Below are 16,594 nucleotides of genomic sequence, written 5' to 3'. Positions count from 1 at the left end.
TAATGGTCTGGGGCTGTTTTTCATGGTTTGGCCCTTAGTTCCAGGGAAATCTTAACGCTACAGCATACAATTACATTCTAGACAATTCTGTTCGTCCAACTTTGTGGTAAAAGTTTGGGGAAGGCCCTTTCCTGTTTCAGCATGGCAATGTCCTTGTGCACAAAGCAAGGTCCATACAGAAATGGTTTGTAGAGATTGGTATGGAAGAACTTGACTGGCATGCACAGGACTCTGACCTCAATCCCATCAAACACCTTTGAGATGAATTGGAACACCAACTGCAAGTCAGGTCTAATCGTCCAACATCAGTGCCCGATCTCACTAATTCTCTTGTGGCTGAATGGAAGCAAGTCCCCGCAGCAATGTTACAATATCTAGTGGAAAGCCTTCCCATAAGAGTGGAGGCTGTTATAGCAGCAAAGGGGGGACCGACTCCATATTAATGCCCATAATTTTGGAATGAGATGTTCAACGAGCAGATGTCCACATACGTTTTGTCATGTAGTGTAGATGGTACAAATTGAAACACTTGTCTCAGAAAGTTAACTGAAGAACTCAAGTCAGGGACAACATTTTGGAGAAGTATAGATCAGGGTTGGGTTATAAAAATAAATGTAACTTTGAATATCCCATGGAGCGCCATTAAATCCGTTATAAAAAAATATGGAAACAATATGGCACCACAACAAACCTGCCAAGAGAGGGCTGCCCACCAAAACTCATGGACCAGGCAGGGAGGGCATCAGAGGCAACAAAAACACCAAAGATAACTCTGAAGGAGCTGCAAAGCAGACTCCCCAAACATATGAAAGAATGTACTCTGGTCAGATGAGACTAAAATTGAGCTTTTAGGCCATCAGGGAAAACGCTGTCTGGCGCAAACCCAACACCTCTCATCACCCGGAGAACACCATCCACACAGTGAAGCATGGTGGTGGCAGCATCATGCAGTGGGGATGTTTTTCATCCGCAGGGACTGGGAAACTGGTCAGAATTGAAGGAATGATGGATGGTGCTAAATACAGGGAAATTCTTGAGGGAAACCTGTTTCAGTCTTCCAGAGATTTGAGACTGGGACGGAGGTTCACTTTCCAGCATGACAATGACCCTAAGCATACTGTTAAAGCAACACTCGAGTGATTTAAGGGGAAACATTTAATGTCTTGGAATGGCCTAGTCAAAGCCAGACCTTAATCCAATTGAAAATCTGTGGTATGACTTAAATATTGCTGTACACCAGCAGAACTTGAAGGAGCTGGAGCAGTTTTTCCTTGAAGAATTTGCAAACATCCCAGTGGCTAGATGTGCCACGCTTATAGAGACATACCCCAAGAGACTAGCAGCTGTAACTGCTGGTGGCTCTATAAAGTATTAACTTTGGGGGGGTGAATAGTTACGCATGCTCAAGTTTTCAGTTTTTTTGTCTTATTTCAAGTTTGTTTTACAATAAAACATATTTTGCATCTACAAAGTGGTAGGCATGATGTGTAAATCAAATGATACAACCCCCCCCCCAAAAAAAAAAATCTATTTTAATTCCAGGTTGAAAGGCAACAAAATAAGAAAAATGCCAAGGGGGATGAAGACTTTAGCAAGCCACTGTAACCTATGTAAGGTGAACTTCAGGGTACAGCTGTGCATCAAGAACTCTTGATCTTTGCTGATGCTGTGCACAATGAAATACCAGGTTAAATCAACCCAAGTCATGGCAATATACAGGTAACTGCCAAAATAAAGGAAACCCCAACATAGTGTTTTAGTAGGGCGTGGGGCCATAACGAGACAGAATAGCTTCAATGCACCTTGGCATAGATTCTACAAGTGTCTGGAACTCTATTCGAGAGATGCGACAGCATTCTTCCACAAGGAATTCCATAATTTGGTGTTTTGTTGATGATGGTGGAAAACACTGTCACTGTACTTGCTTGTTTTGTCAAAAACTGAAATTAGGCAAACTATTAGCAAATGGCGGAGCACATTCTGCATAATGCATCTTTAATTAACTCAGGAACCACACCTGTGTAGAATAACCTGCTTTCAATATATTGTGTATCCCTCATTTACTCAAGTGTTTCCATTATTTTGGTACTTACCTGTAGGTTTATCACACATCATTCTCTGCCTAATATTCGGAGTATACAGAGGAATGGCTAGCCCTTCATGATATAGACTGAGTAGTCTGAAGGTCTTCTTCCTGAGTAATGAGGTGTCAACCCCCGGTTACAGTGTAACCATTTATCAGGCAAAGTTCATCAGAGTTCTTTTGTTTGGAGAGCTCCTTGGTCTTCATGGTGCCGCTTGCTTGGTGGTGCCCCTTGCTTAGTGGTGTTGCAGACTCTGGGGCCTTTCAGAACAGGTATATATATACTAAGATCGTGTGACACTTACATTGCACACAGGTGGACTTTATTTATCTAATTATTTGACTTCTGAAGGTAATTGGTTGCAACAGATCTTATTTAGGGGCTTCATAGCAAAGGGGGTGAATACATATGCACACACCACTTTCTGTTTTTGTTTTTTTCATTTTTTCATTTCACTTCACCAATTTGGACTATTATGTGTATGTCCGTTACATGAAATCCAAGTAAAAATACATTTAAATTACAGGTTGTAATGCAACAAAATAGGAAAAAACGCCAAGGGGGATGAATACTTTTGCAAGGCATTGTATATAAACTTCCTGGTATCAAAAATGCACTTATTTTCATAAAGTTGTCTGCTCTTGCAGTCTCGTATAATGTAGAACTTTAAACTGTAGGTGAGATATAGCTAGAAAAACAGGTGACGGAGGCATGAATAATATCCTAATCCTTTATCCCTCTGCTCTCTCTTTCTCCTCACGCTGGCAAGGCTACACCAGTGTTTCAAGTGCAGAAAACACCTGTTTCCGAAGGGTCAATTGGGAAATAGGTCCTCTCCCCTTCCCTGCCTTTCCTTTCCTTTCTGGAATGTGAAGGCTGATCCTCTGGCGGAAACATAAGATACGTCCCTGTACCAAACACTTACAGCCGGAGCCCCAGGGGTAGATGGGAAAGCAGTTATGCTCTATTAAAACTCCATGCTCTTGATGGCCACTCAGGCCCGTCTTTCTCTCCGAGGACAGACAGCACTCAGATAAGTTGACTGTAGATGCTCCATCAACTCCTTTACTACAACAGGGCCTCTAACCTGGGTTGGGTAGGCTACCAGTGCCTAAATGTTTCTGCAGTCAGCAAGTACAGAAAAGTGGAAGAAACAGGCCTCTATGGATTTAAATGGAAATGTTTCAATATTATTTTCCCTTATCCCCTTCTGAAATAGAGATACAAATCAAAGGTACCACTGTACGTCACTACTGACCTCTGTTTTGATATGGGCAATTCCATGGTAACAGAATTACACTGATTCTTAACTTGGCATACATTTTAAAGTAAAATATCCGAGTCTCAGCGTAATTCCGTTCTCGTGGAATTGCCCCTATGTATCTGCCCACCCACCCCCGCCCTCCCAAATCCCATACACACAAACACCATACAAACCTACAAGCAAACCCTTAAAAACACATTGCGTAAGTTTAACCACCAAGGGGGAAAGTGAGGCGTTAGAGGGATTCGCATGAGAGCTCCTGTTATACTGAACTGATGGGCTTCATACGACACAGACTGGATGTTCTGTTTTCCCTGGTCTTAGGTCTCCACCATGGGTGCCTTCATACACCAGGGCAGCTCACTGTAGATTGGCCACTCCGGTCAATGGATTTCACTTCAGCTTGCACGGAAGGTATATTATATTTGTTTTAACAGAGGCCAAATATTGGCTATGGTTAGGGGGCAGTGTTTATTACATTTTCTTGTGAGGGTAATCTGACTGGCGTGCGCCTGTGTTCCACAAATACTACGTATCACTGAAATAACTTGAAAGGGGAGACCTGCAGTTTATTTACTTGGTAAATATTTGCTAATCTTTTTACATTGAGTTCTAGGGTCCTTGAAAATAGAGGTCTAAACATGTGTGGTGTTAATTGCCACAGGTCAGGAGAGGTTTCTGTACGCAAATCCCAAACACTGTGACTGCTGAGAGAGGATGAGTTGATTCTCAGCTCCTCCTTACTTGGATCCCAGATAGAGTTGCTGCTGCATCAGCAACAGCTAATGGGGATCTGAATTAAAATTGTAAAAATTACTTACAGGAGGAAGTTTCTCTGTCCAGTGGCATCCTGTTTTCACACATACACTCTATATTGAGGAAATAGGGAGGAGATAGGGTGACTGAACAAGTGAAAGAATGCATACAGTACAAAAGTTCACAGAATGATTCAAATTTATAAGAGTAGTGCTGTTGAAGTGTTAATGGTTTTAATTAAAAGTAACACAATTCTTACAATAATTATATTACAATGTGTACATGTATAATAGGAGAGAATTGCAACGTACACACTATAAAACACACTAAACAGGTCATATTTCACAGGACCAAGATTGGTGAATACAGGTTGAGACTACCATCTAGTGGTAAAAAAATGAGCTATGCCAAAATACAGAGGACCCTCTCCATTCAAATGCAATTTAAATTGGTCACATACACGTGTTTAGCAGATGTTATTGCGGGTGTAGCGAAAATGCTTGTGTTTTGACTGTAATCAATATGGTAACAATGATTTATGTTGTACAGTCAAAAAATGATGTAGTATTTCAAAATACAGTTCACAATACAGTGAAGGGGCTCCCGAGTGGCGCAGAGGTCTAAAGCACTGCATTTCAGTGCTTGAGGTGTCACTACAGACACCCTGGTTTGAATCCAGGCTGTATCACAACTGGCTGTGCTTGGGAGTCCCATAGTTCAAATTGGCATTTGGCCCAGCGTTGGTTTCCATGTGTTTCTAGCCATTCCATTTGCTTCGTTCTGGACATTATTATGAGCCGTTCTCCCCTCAGCAGCCTTCTGTGTTTGTAACATATAGTAAGAATTGGATTTGTAATATATGATAGGAATTGCAACAACAAAAAATGTGAGCACCACTTTCAAAACTGCTGCCTGAAATTATACAAAAGTTGGAGAGTGCATCTTTAAGTTCCAACTGCTTGCATATTTACAAGTGTGATATCACCATTGTTATCTTTGGCTGTGTCCTTTTTGATCTTCCTGTCGTTAAGAATCTTGGACATAAGCTTCTCATAAAACCATTCTATGTCCTGTGTGTCCTCCGGCCGCTGTAGATACTCCCTCTTCTGGAGAAAGGTCCTAATGGCTTCGCATTTCATCAGTCCGTAATGGGGGACTTTCCCCACGATCACCATGATGAGAAAATCTCTGAGCTCCTCCAGCATCCTGCTCGGAGCCAGGGCAAAGGCCTCCAGGCACCAGCCGTCCTTAAGGAACTCGTTAGATACGATACACACAGTCTTCCTGCTCCCCCATATGGAGTCCCTGATGTTGGACAGGTGATCTTCACCTGGGATGAAGTCTCTGGCCTCGAAGCAGCAGTGGAGGATGTTGCACTCCGCCAACTGAAAGTCAAGCTTCTTCAACAGGGCAGTTTCTACCCACTTGTATTCGTTGTTGCTGAAGCATAAGTAAGCGTCCTACTGGGGCCCGTCAGCAGGATGATCCTTCCTAGGGCCCTCCAGGATCCTGGCGATCACCTTTTTGTAAACGTCGAAGACGTATCCACGGAGAGAGGGCTAAAACGATCGTTCCGATGGTGATCAGGGCTGAGCAGACGAAGAGCGAGAGCCTCAGCTCCTGAACCAGCCCCTCGTCATTCTACTCACACGATATGACTGATGTAATTCAACAGGCTGATGCCATGGAGATTTGAGGAAAAATCACAGCTGAATTCATCCATGCCAGGGTCTGGAAAAGGCACGTTAGTCCTGTTCAGCCACGTCAGAAAGTCCTCCAGGCCGCAGTCACAGTGGAATCGATTCCTATACAGGTTGATCCAGCTGAGAGAATGGAAAGCCGCTGGGTCAGGAGAGGCCAGGAATTGTAAGAGAGGTGAAGTGTTTTGAGAGTCTCTGGGAAAATGTCTGGTTGGAGGTATGTGAGGAAGTTGAAGTGGAGATCTCATCTCTTCCAGAGAGATCAGGCCTTTAAATATACCATCTGGGAGAGCCTGCAGGGAGTTCAAGCTTAAATCCAGACTAAAAAGGTTGCCAAGATTTTCAAAAACATGCAAACACTCTCCCCGTGCCCATATCACCTGCAGAGCGATGTTCCTTAGCTCAAGCAGCTTTAAATAGTTCACAGCTGGCACTGAAATATTATTGTAAACGGTGCACCACTTTTTGAAGTTGTTACCATACCAGAGAAGCTTAATGTGCATTAATTTAGCTAAAACAATGTATATATACATCCCCTAAATGAGTTAACCTGTTGTTTTGAATATTAAGTATGATCGTACTATCAGCAAAGCCAGCGAGGCCTTCTAAGGATGTGATCTTATTATCAGTCAAACAAAGAAGTTGGATGTTTGGGAGTGGTGCAAGGTAACCATTTGTACCTAGATCACGAATAAAGTGTTCTGTAATATCAAGGACTTGCAGGTGTGGAAGTCCTGTAAATGCCTGATATCCCAATGCACCAATATGGTTGTAAGATAAGTCTAGTTCTAAAATACTGGGTAGATTTTCAAATGTTTAAGAATAGATTTCCACTATAAGATTGTGAGACAGGTTCAGCCATTGTAGAAGGCCAAAAAACTCAATCTTGTTCATTTTGTTTTGGGCTATTGTTTTGGGTCATACTATTCAGTTGGATGCTGCTCAAGTCAAGTAGCTGAAAGTGTTTGCCTTGAAAGCCAAGCAAATCAACTTCACATAAGCTTTTAATCCTGTTTAGGGCAACATTTAGCTTTTGGAAATCTGTCATGTTCACAAAGAACAGTGCAGGTTGAATTCCTTTCATCTGGTTACCATACAGATCTAGTGATACCAAGGAGACCAGTGGTCTGAGATAGTCACCTTGTAACACAGATTCAGTCAGGTCACAATTATTTAGAGAGAGAGTTCAGGTTCGACAGTCCCACAAACACATTTGGTTCAATCTGTAAACCTGAGCTATGTCCTAAATAGAGCTTTGCCAAGTTTGCCAGCCTTTGAAAAGTGTTAGTTCTTACAATAAGCCAATTTACTCGTTGCCAACTGAGGTCCAGTTCCTTTAATCCTTCAAGCCCAGAGAAGGATGTCTCATTGATCTCACTGTAGTTTCCACTCATATACACAATGGTAATGTCTGGAGGCAGCAGAGGGACCTGATGTAGAGACTGGCTGGTGCAAGCTGCTATAGAGCCATATAGTGGGCATGTTGGGGTGTTACCACCTGCAGATAGACTCCAAAGATAGCCAGCATTATAAGGTTCTTCATCATCCCCCTGACAGAAGTAGAAAATAATGCAAATTATTACAAAATAATTTAAATGATTGTTATGATATTACAGGGCTACAGTCCACAAATTAATTTGTTGGCTGTATCAGTCTTAGAGTATCCTCTTCAGATGAGACATCCTTGGCTATAGCGAATTCACATTTAACTGTCTCTTTGAAATATCCATAGTCCACAGTTTCTGTCCCAATCTGATAATGATAAGACTTTGTTTGTGTGCTGGGTACACAGCCTTACTCTTGTCAGGTGTCACAAGAGAGTGCCTCGGGCAATATAACTATGGCCTCGTTTTGATGTGGCTGAACGATAATCATGAGACCTATTATGTGGCCAGTACAATTGTTTTAAAGGGGCAATCTGAGATTCAAAAACTGGCAAACAACTGAGGGATGGGGCTGGAGAAATGTAACCACTCTCAAATAGAGGGTACTATGAATGCAAGGACTGACCATCAATGACATTGTAATTACAGTTTTAACCATGTTTTGAAGCTATTTATTTTGGGTGATGGGGTAAGGGGTAAGACAACTAAGCTTGTGAGTAATTTCTAAAATACAGTATGTTCTTCAAGAATAAAAAAATGGATGTAGGCCTACCAATCCCGGTTTCCCCCTTTAAATGTACTTAATGAGGCTACAATTATTTGACATTTAATAAAGTTGTCATCTAAAGAACTGTGAGGTCTTAATATGACAGCAAATGTTGCAGACTGGTGCATCAATGAGTAAAGTTGTCTTTGGGCAATGTAACCATTCAAGTAGGCATAGGCCTATAATCTAATTGAAGTGAACTACGACCCCCAAAACAATGTTCTCTGATATCTATCAACAAATACACACAATTATGCATTAAGAGTAAACAGTAAGCTAAAGGTAATAGTTGTGGCTTACCTAAATATGCTTTGAGCCTGTGAGCCTGTTTATCGGATAGGCTACTCCCGACGCAGATACTGTAACTCAAAGCTCCGTTTTTCATTAACTCCTCCCCTGAAAATGACTGAAATGTTCTTATGCAACCGTGTTTGAGAGTTAATTACACAATAATGTGACTGACTTCAAATTCAGTTTTTATAGTCCAGTGGTCTTACAAGTTCAAACCGTCCTCTTGAAACACAAAGGGAAAAAATGTTTTCCCTCTGTGTCAACATGTTGTCAATTTCCCAAATAACGGCAACATTTGTGCTTTACAGACCACCAATGAGCTGACATTGCAAAGTTGTAGAAGTTCATCATGTCCAATCGAAATTCTGTAGCTTTCAATGCATTACATTGCTATTACACATTATGCTAATTAAATGTGTAGAACTAGGGGAACTTGTCTCAAAACTCAATAGTAGTATACAATCCAATAACCTGGGCTACTTAAAGACCCACTCCCATACATTTGGAATTAGAATACTAGAATGGCCGTGGACCATTCTGATAATGGTCAGCCATCTTGGTCAGGGAGTCAGTTAACCATGGTTTGCCAGTGCTGTGATAAGATATGGCGGTGTTCGCCTTAGCAATCTCACTAGGATAAAGACCTCCTCCATTCCTGTCATTATTGAAAGAGATTGTGATACCTCACATCTCAAAATAGGGCTACTTAATGTTAGATTCCATACTTCAAAGGCAATTATAGTCAATGAACTAATCACTGATCATAATCTTGATGTGTTTGGCCTGATTAATTTATTGTGTTAAACCATCTCCTGGTTACACTAGTGACCATATCCCCCGTGCATCCCGCAAAGGCGGAGGTGTTGCTAACATTTACGATAGCAAATTTCAATTTACAACAAAAGAAATGACTTTTTCGTCTTTTGAGCTTCTTGTCATGAAATCTATGCAGCCTACTCAATATAGCTACTGTTTACAGGCCTCCTGGGCCATATACAGCGTTCCTCATTGAGTTACCTGAATTCCTATCAGACCTTGTTGTCATAGCAGATAATATTCAAATTTTTGGTGACTTTAATATTCACATGGAAAAGTCCACAGACCCACTCTAAAAGGCTTTCGGAGCCATCATCGACTCAGTGGGTTTTGTCCAACCTGTCTCTGGACCTACTCACTGTCACAGTCATACGCTGGACCGAGTTTTGTCCCATGGAATAAATGTTGTGGATCTTAATGTTTTTCCTCATAATCCTGGACTATCGGACCACCATTTTATTATGTTTGCAATTGCAACAAATCATCTGCTCAAACTCAAACTAAGGAGCATCAAAAGTTGTGCTGTAAATTCACAGACAACACAAAGATTAATTGATGCCCTTCCAGACTCCCTCTGCCTACCCAAGGACTTCAGAGGACAAAAATCAGTTAACCAACCACCTAACTGCGCAATACCCTAGATGCAGTTGCACCCCTAAAAACTAAAAACATTTCTCATAACAAACTAGCTCCCTGGTATACAGAAAATACCCAAGCTCTGAAGCAAGCTTCCAGAAAATTGGAACGGAAATGGCGCCACACCAAACTGGAAGTCTTCTGACTAGCTTGGAAAGACAGTACCGTACAGTATCGAAGAGCCCCTACTGCTGCTTGATCATCCTATTTTTCCAACTTAATTGAGGAAAATAAGAACAATCCAAAATTCCTTTTTGATACTGTCGCAAAGCTAACTAAAAAGCAGCATTCCCCAAGTGAGGATGGCTTTCACTTCAGCAGTAATAAATTCATGAACTTCTTTGAGGGAAAGATCATGATTATTAGAAAGCAAATTACGGACTTCTCTTTAAATCTGTGTATTCCTTCAAAGCTCAGTTGTCCTGAGTCTGCAGAACTCTGCCAGGACCTAGGATCAAGAGAGACACTCAAGTGTTTTAGTACTATATCTCTTGACACAATGATGAAAATAATCATGGCCTCTATAAACCTTCAAGCTTACTCGTTATTTCCCTTTTCTAAGGACCCGGAAAAGGGAGGCAGTGGGAGAACCTATTCAAGTACTTACATATATTTTTGAAAATGATAGCTACAGGAACTATGTGTGCAGGCTAATTCAAATGACCTAACATTACATACCGTATAGCTAACGTAAACCCGTACATCGCCTTGGTCCGTACAATTGCCCTTATTTTATTGACCCAAAACGTAATACTTCCAGATCATCTGTAATGTCAATACCATTGTAAAGCACAATTTCTCCCCTTTCCAACAGAATCAATTACATGACCTAAACGCTGCCTGTTTCTGCATAATTCAAGCAGGCAATGAGCCCCGTCGGGTCTTTAAAAAAAATGGCGGGCAGGGAAGCGAAACTAATGCGTGATAGTGAGAAGGAGAGATGTTGTGTGGGAAAATAGCTTTTTTTCACTCGACCTGTCCAACTTATCATCTTATCGCCTCTAAAATGTAAATAAAACACTATAAAGAGTTTATATAATGTGTCATTACATACCTATTTGAAGGTTTGTGTCGAATTGAATCGGGTTTTTAGGGCGGTGCTAAAGTGATCTTAGAAGTAAACAGCGGCTTTGAGAATGATGACCGCATGTGATGAAGACGCAAAAAATGACTCGGTATCCCCCCCTTACCCCATCACTGTCCATTTCTTGTTTTTAAAGGATGAGAGAAGTGCTACACCTGGTGGAGAGAGATTGTAAGACAGAAATAGTTTTTTTTATGCGTGCTGTTCTTTACGACATGACACGTCTAGATGTAACGGAGGGTCCATTTTTTCAACTTTTCTCCAATACTATAGAGCCATTACCATGTCGATCACACTTGAATAGAAACCGAGTTCACACCACCGATTTTGACCTCAACACAGTCGTTACAGTCCCATTCGTTTTCTTTGTAGCCTCGTTTGAATGTTGCGGTTGCGCACATTTGTACGGAATGGGGTGAGTTTACATTAGCCAAAATAATTAAATATTGCTAGCTAGATAACTTCATGTTAGGCTAGTTAGCTTGCTATCTTGATGTATTTATCGTTGTAAATCAAAATGCATTTATAGCTAACGTAGGTAGGTAGCTAACAGCCATGGGAGAGGATGAAAGGATTAGCTAGAGGTTCCAGCTGCCAGAGAAGGGAGAGTAGGCTACTCTGGAGCAGGTACCTTTGTGGGAGGACGTTATGAAATATTCTACAGTTTCAGTCCCTAGAGTGGATAATTGAGGAAAAAGAGATATAGTAACATAATATTCAGTGCTGTCTAATTTGAGTATAATGCTGCCTGTTTCTTTGTGATGTTTTCTGTCCTTGGATACAGAGAGCCGTGATACCCTGTCTGCAGACGAAGAGGTCCCAATAAATGTCCTGAATCCGATCGTGTCCAGGTCCTAAATTCGGTCAGATATAATTTTCTTGAGTATGTGCAATTAACCCTGGCCTAGGCTACTATTGATTAGTTAGATGGAATAGTTTTTGTTATTTAGGTAAGACAAAAGTTTGAGGACAAAGAGTATAGTGAAAAGAAGCCGACAAGGGGAATGTCTTTTGGGACAAGTGTTTTTAGTGGACAAAGAACGTTGGCGCGGCCAAATGGACTGTGTGAGGTTTGATGCAATTTTCTATCTTTCATGTATTTATTTTTGTATTTATTGTCAATTGTTTAGTCATATTACTATTGTAAATCATCATTTTTATTATGTTTAGTATTATTGTAGGAACATTTAATCATTTATATAACCTATGCAAAAGGTGTTTTGTTTCATTTTGTTGAGAAAGTTTAATGGGCTAAATTACGTTCTTTATTTAATTTAGTGTTTATTTAATTTTGCTCCATATTTAGTTTAAGGTTAAAAGTAAAAATGTTGTAAAAATAAATAGCATTAGCCAATTGCTGTCATTTGTTGGGTATGCCTTTGTTGGTAATGAATTTAATGCTGAAATATAATACCCTGTTCGTATTTTCCCGATAAACACTGACTTAACTTTATTAGGGTAATATCAAAAGTAAGCAACTTTTGTGAAAGTTTGGTGTGGTATGGATATTATTAGGCTTACAGTACCTACAGCAGGGCTATGAAGGCAGTACACACCTGCACTCTAACTGACTCCGACAGTTGAACTTGATGTGAGGAAGAATGTTTTAGGACTACCAGAGTTAGCCTACTCCCTTAATCTAACAATATAATGCTTATCTTTTATAAAATATATTCTATATTCGAAAATTAACGAATTAGCCTCCGTCTGTACGCCTATATGTATCTGTATAGCAGTAGTAGCCTATCTGACAATAAAGAAATCCATGTTAATGTCGGGAACATGGCGCAGGCATATCTCTATCTTTCTCTCGGTCTCTCCAGGGCTAGGCCTAAACTTGTCTCCTTTAATATGTTTTTATTTTATTTTTAAATATGAATATTATACGTTGGACTCCTAGGCCTATATGCATGCCATGCCTTGATACATTTATTGCTCAAATCTCCGGCAGCTGAACCGTGAGGTAGACAACTATTGTTTTAGTTGGAGGTTTCTTTATCTCTCTTACTCTCGGATCTGAACGGGTCTCTCGGATCCGAACCAGCACGGGTCTGTTTGGGTCTGTTTTCCACAGTCCTTTTCGGAACGGGTCTGACTGTCTTCAGGTCCATTCGGAATGGGTCTCCTTCTTTAAAAAAATGATTTATGCATATTGGATCTGAAGACATCTACTATGGATTATATGTGTACCTATAACCATGTTTTTATGCGAGTAAAGTCCTACCTTATAAAACAAATACAAATCAAGACAGCTGTAATGAAAACAGGAAGTTTTGGTACAATTTTATAAATGCGGACAGATCATTTGTTCGTTCCATATGTGTGTTAACTTTTTGTCAGTAAAATTAATTACATGAGAAATAGCAGTGCAAACATTGTGTGTGCAAATATTGATATAATAACCCATATCAGCAGGAAGTAGGGGTCCTGAGGGTGCTAAAGCACCCCCTAAAAAATCGGAATAAATAAAAAATAGTAATACATATGTTTTTTTTTACAAAAGTAGTGCACTGGGCCTTTAATAGTCCTGCATTACTGGACCAATGTAGCCATCTGTAGTAAAAATAATAATTCTGCACCGTTCATTAAGTGACAAGTTGAATCAGGTGTACTTGTCCTGGGCTACAATAAAACTGTGTACTGCTGTGCTTACTCGAGGACTGGAGTGATGGCATTAGCCTTAAAGGCTCTGCATGGTCAATCCAACATCTGCTGTGGCTGTACAGCATTTACTGTGATGCAGCCACAGCAGAAGTCTGTAGTGACGCCTCTAGCACTGAGATCAAATCACTACAGACCCTGGTTCGATTCCAGGCTGTATTACAACCGGCCGTGATTGGGAGTCCCATAGGGCGGCTTACAATTGGCCAGGCAAGTGAATTTATATAGCCCTTCTTACATCAGCTGATATCTCAAAGTGCTGTACAGAAACCCAGCCTAAAACCCCAAACAGTAAGCAATGCAGGCGGTAAAATACCATTAGTGGGAAAATGCAGATATTTTCCTTATGCAGATTCTAGAATATTCACACGAAAATCTGTTGCCAATTGATTGGAAACTCTGCTATAGTCAAAGAAAAAGGGCTGACTATTAAGCGATAAGGATAAATAAGCGTCATCAGAAAGCAACCTCTTTCAGAGTCCACAAGGGGTCACACTTCACAAAAGATTGGGTATTGTGGTGAGAACGTAAAAGACCTACAAATAATGACAATTTAATATACACTACCGTTCAAAAGTTTGGTGTCTACACTGTATTTCTGATCAATTTTATGTTATTTTAATGGACAAAACATGTGCTTTTCTTTCAAAAACAAGGACATTTCTAAGTGACCTCAAACTTTTGAACGGTAGTGTATATATGAAAGAAGAAATTATCATTTGCAAGTTATAGGCCTACTTTGTATTGGTTACTTCGACAGGTCTGCATTTTCAGTAATGAGATGCTTATGGAGCCATTACATTTATGATAGGTTTACTACAACTGTATGAAATAAAAAATATAAAACATTCAAACATCTGATTCTCCTTTGCAGACGTGTAAAAAGGTCATGACAATGAAAATGACAAAGTTATCCAACAAAATATTGATTGTCCTATATCTACTGTCTGTCAAATGATAATGTTTTGTACTTATCCATTGTGACTTGTTGCAAATCGTGATTACCAAAATCTTGGCTTTCGAAAGCAATGTCTAAATTACCTCGACGTTTTAGTATCAGGTGAATAAGTACAACCATCACTAAAATAACAATGACAATGCATACTATAATTCCAAGAAGACCCCCAGCCTTTACAGTGGAAGGGCGCTCAGTTGGATGCTTAACAAATGGTGTAAATGGTATGGTAAAACCTGAAACATTTGACGGTTCTCTCTCAACACAATCATTTAAACCAACCAAGTCGAATCCCTCATCACAAGAACACAGGTAACCTCCATACGTATTTGTACAATTATGATGGCACTCATCCATCTCACATTCATCTATGTCAACACAAATTGACTTCCCATTTTTGTCATCGAGTATGTAACCATTTGGACAGTTGCAATGATGTGGTTTACTTGGGTCACATTCTGGGGAACACTCGGCTAAACAAACAAATTGGCACCGGTTGGTGTCTTCGGCCATTCTTATGAATCCATCCCAACAGGAGCAATTGTAACTGCCTATTGTGTTTCTGCATTCGTGGTCACATGGACCCATGAAGCATTCATCTTCATCGACGCATTTGTCATTTTCAAACACATATCCCTTATGGCATTCGCATTTAAATCCACCAACAGTATTGACACACTTAATGTTATGTCCAGGGCACTGTCTGTTATCGATACAATCATCAATGTCTTTGCACTCCTTCCCATCTTCTGCCAGTGCATACCCATGCTGACACATGCAAGTGTAGCTGTCATCTTTTCTTTGGCAGAGATGTGCGCATCCTGAGTCAAGGCAGGGGTCATTTTGCGCATCTTCACATGTGACGTTATTGTCCTGGAGAGTTTTTCCAAGTGGGCAGGTGCATACAGGTTTAGTATTAACTGAGGAACAGTCATGCGCACAGCCACCTTTGAATACCTCGCAACTCCACGGTGCTTGTAGCCACTGTTCAGATAGACAGATATACTTCGACCCGATGGATTTGAGCGTTGCAGTGGTTCCGAGGGGTAATGTCAGTAGGTTCTCTCCCTTGAATCCCAACGGAGTCTCATACAGAACTGATTCGTCCCCTTTTACAATTACATGTTGGCAGGGACTGTCAAGTTTATATTCACAAATATATCCATCTACTTTACTTTCGCATGGTTGTTCCTTCCACACAAAGTCGTATTTTGATACCGAAATACATTTTGAAGAACAGACATCTTCAAAGCGCCCCCAGTTCTGGAATTTGGTTTCATTATCTCCAGTTATCCACCTGTACCCTCGTAAAAACGATGCTTGTTCGGGGCATTGCCCGCTTGCTAAATGTAAACCAATCCAATAATCTCCTGTATGAATACCAAGTAATATTAAAAGGATGCTATGTGATATCAAAGATCGAACTGTCATTAAATATCCATTATTATTTTCCTCACAACGTTTTTGAGCAGTTCCAAAGTTAGCTTGGTCCTGGAAAACGGCAAAGCACTGCTTCCCCATGCAGTATCCGACGAGGGGGGCTTCCCCGTTCACTCTCAAAAGGAACGCCAGGGCAACGAGTATTGCTACTGTATCCCCCATTTCTTTTTAAACAATCTCCTACGCCTCAAACTAAATATAAAAATCGCATATAATTTAGATGTAGGCTACTCGTCTATTAGGCATGGCTTGAGTTGCAGAATGAACGTTAAGACTGCCGATAACTCCCATTTATATAAGCCTCCCTCCATGTCTTCGATTGATCAAGGAAGGAAGTTCCTTTCTGGATGGCGTAGTTGCTGACCAAGAACAAACAAGTTCTCTCTGAACCTGCCTATCATGCTAAACAACTAGCCACTGGGTAACAGCTGGGTGAATCAACATTGTTTCCATCTCATTTCAACCCCAAATATCAATGTGTTGAGGTTGAATCAACGTGGAAAACTAATTAGATTTGCAAAAAGTAACATTTTCACCCAACCATTAACTAAGTCTAACATGGCGATTTTTTTTCATGTTGAATTCACGTTAGTTGACAACTCAACCAAATGTAAATCAAACCTAGACATTGAACTGACACGTGCACACACAACACACACACAAAATGTATATTTATAGTAAGCTATAGTCAAATTACGCACATATGGCAAAACCAGCATTTAAATAAGAAACACATTGAAAACACATCAATGACAT

General features: G+C 40.4%; 1 protein-coding gene and 1 pseudogene across 1 annotated transcript; both read right to left on the bottom strand.

Annotated features, from left to right (window-relative positions):
- Positions 1–5,048: 5,048 nt before the first annotated feature.
- LOC118386610 (toll-like receptor 5) lies at positions 5,049–7,347 on the bottom strand (annotated as a pseudogene).
- A 5,819-nt stretch (positions 7,348–13,166) lies between these two features.
- On the bottom strand, positions 13,167–16,171 carry LOC118386971 (thrombomodulin-like). Its single transcript, XM_035775025.1, has one exon. The coding sequence runs from the start codon at positions 15,998–16,000 to the stop codon at positions 14,384–14,386; it is 1,617 nt and encodes a 538-aa protein (XP_035630918.1). The 5' UTR covers positions 16,001–16,171; the 3' UTR covers positions 13,167–14,383.
- Positions 16,172–16,594: the final 423 nt, after the last annotated feature.

Source organism: Oncorhynchus keta, chromosome 8 (genome assembly GCF_023373465.1).
Source record: "Oncorhynchus keta strain PuntledgeMale-10-30-2019 chromosome 8, Oket_V2, whole genome shotgun sequence".
NCBI classification, from domain to species: Eukaryota; Metazoa; Chordata; class Actinopteri; order Salmoniformes; family Salmonidae; genus Oncorhynchus; species Oncorhynchus keta.
Note: the sequence above shows the minus strand (reverse complement) of the source record. Positions and strands in the feature narration are given on the sequence as shown.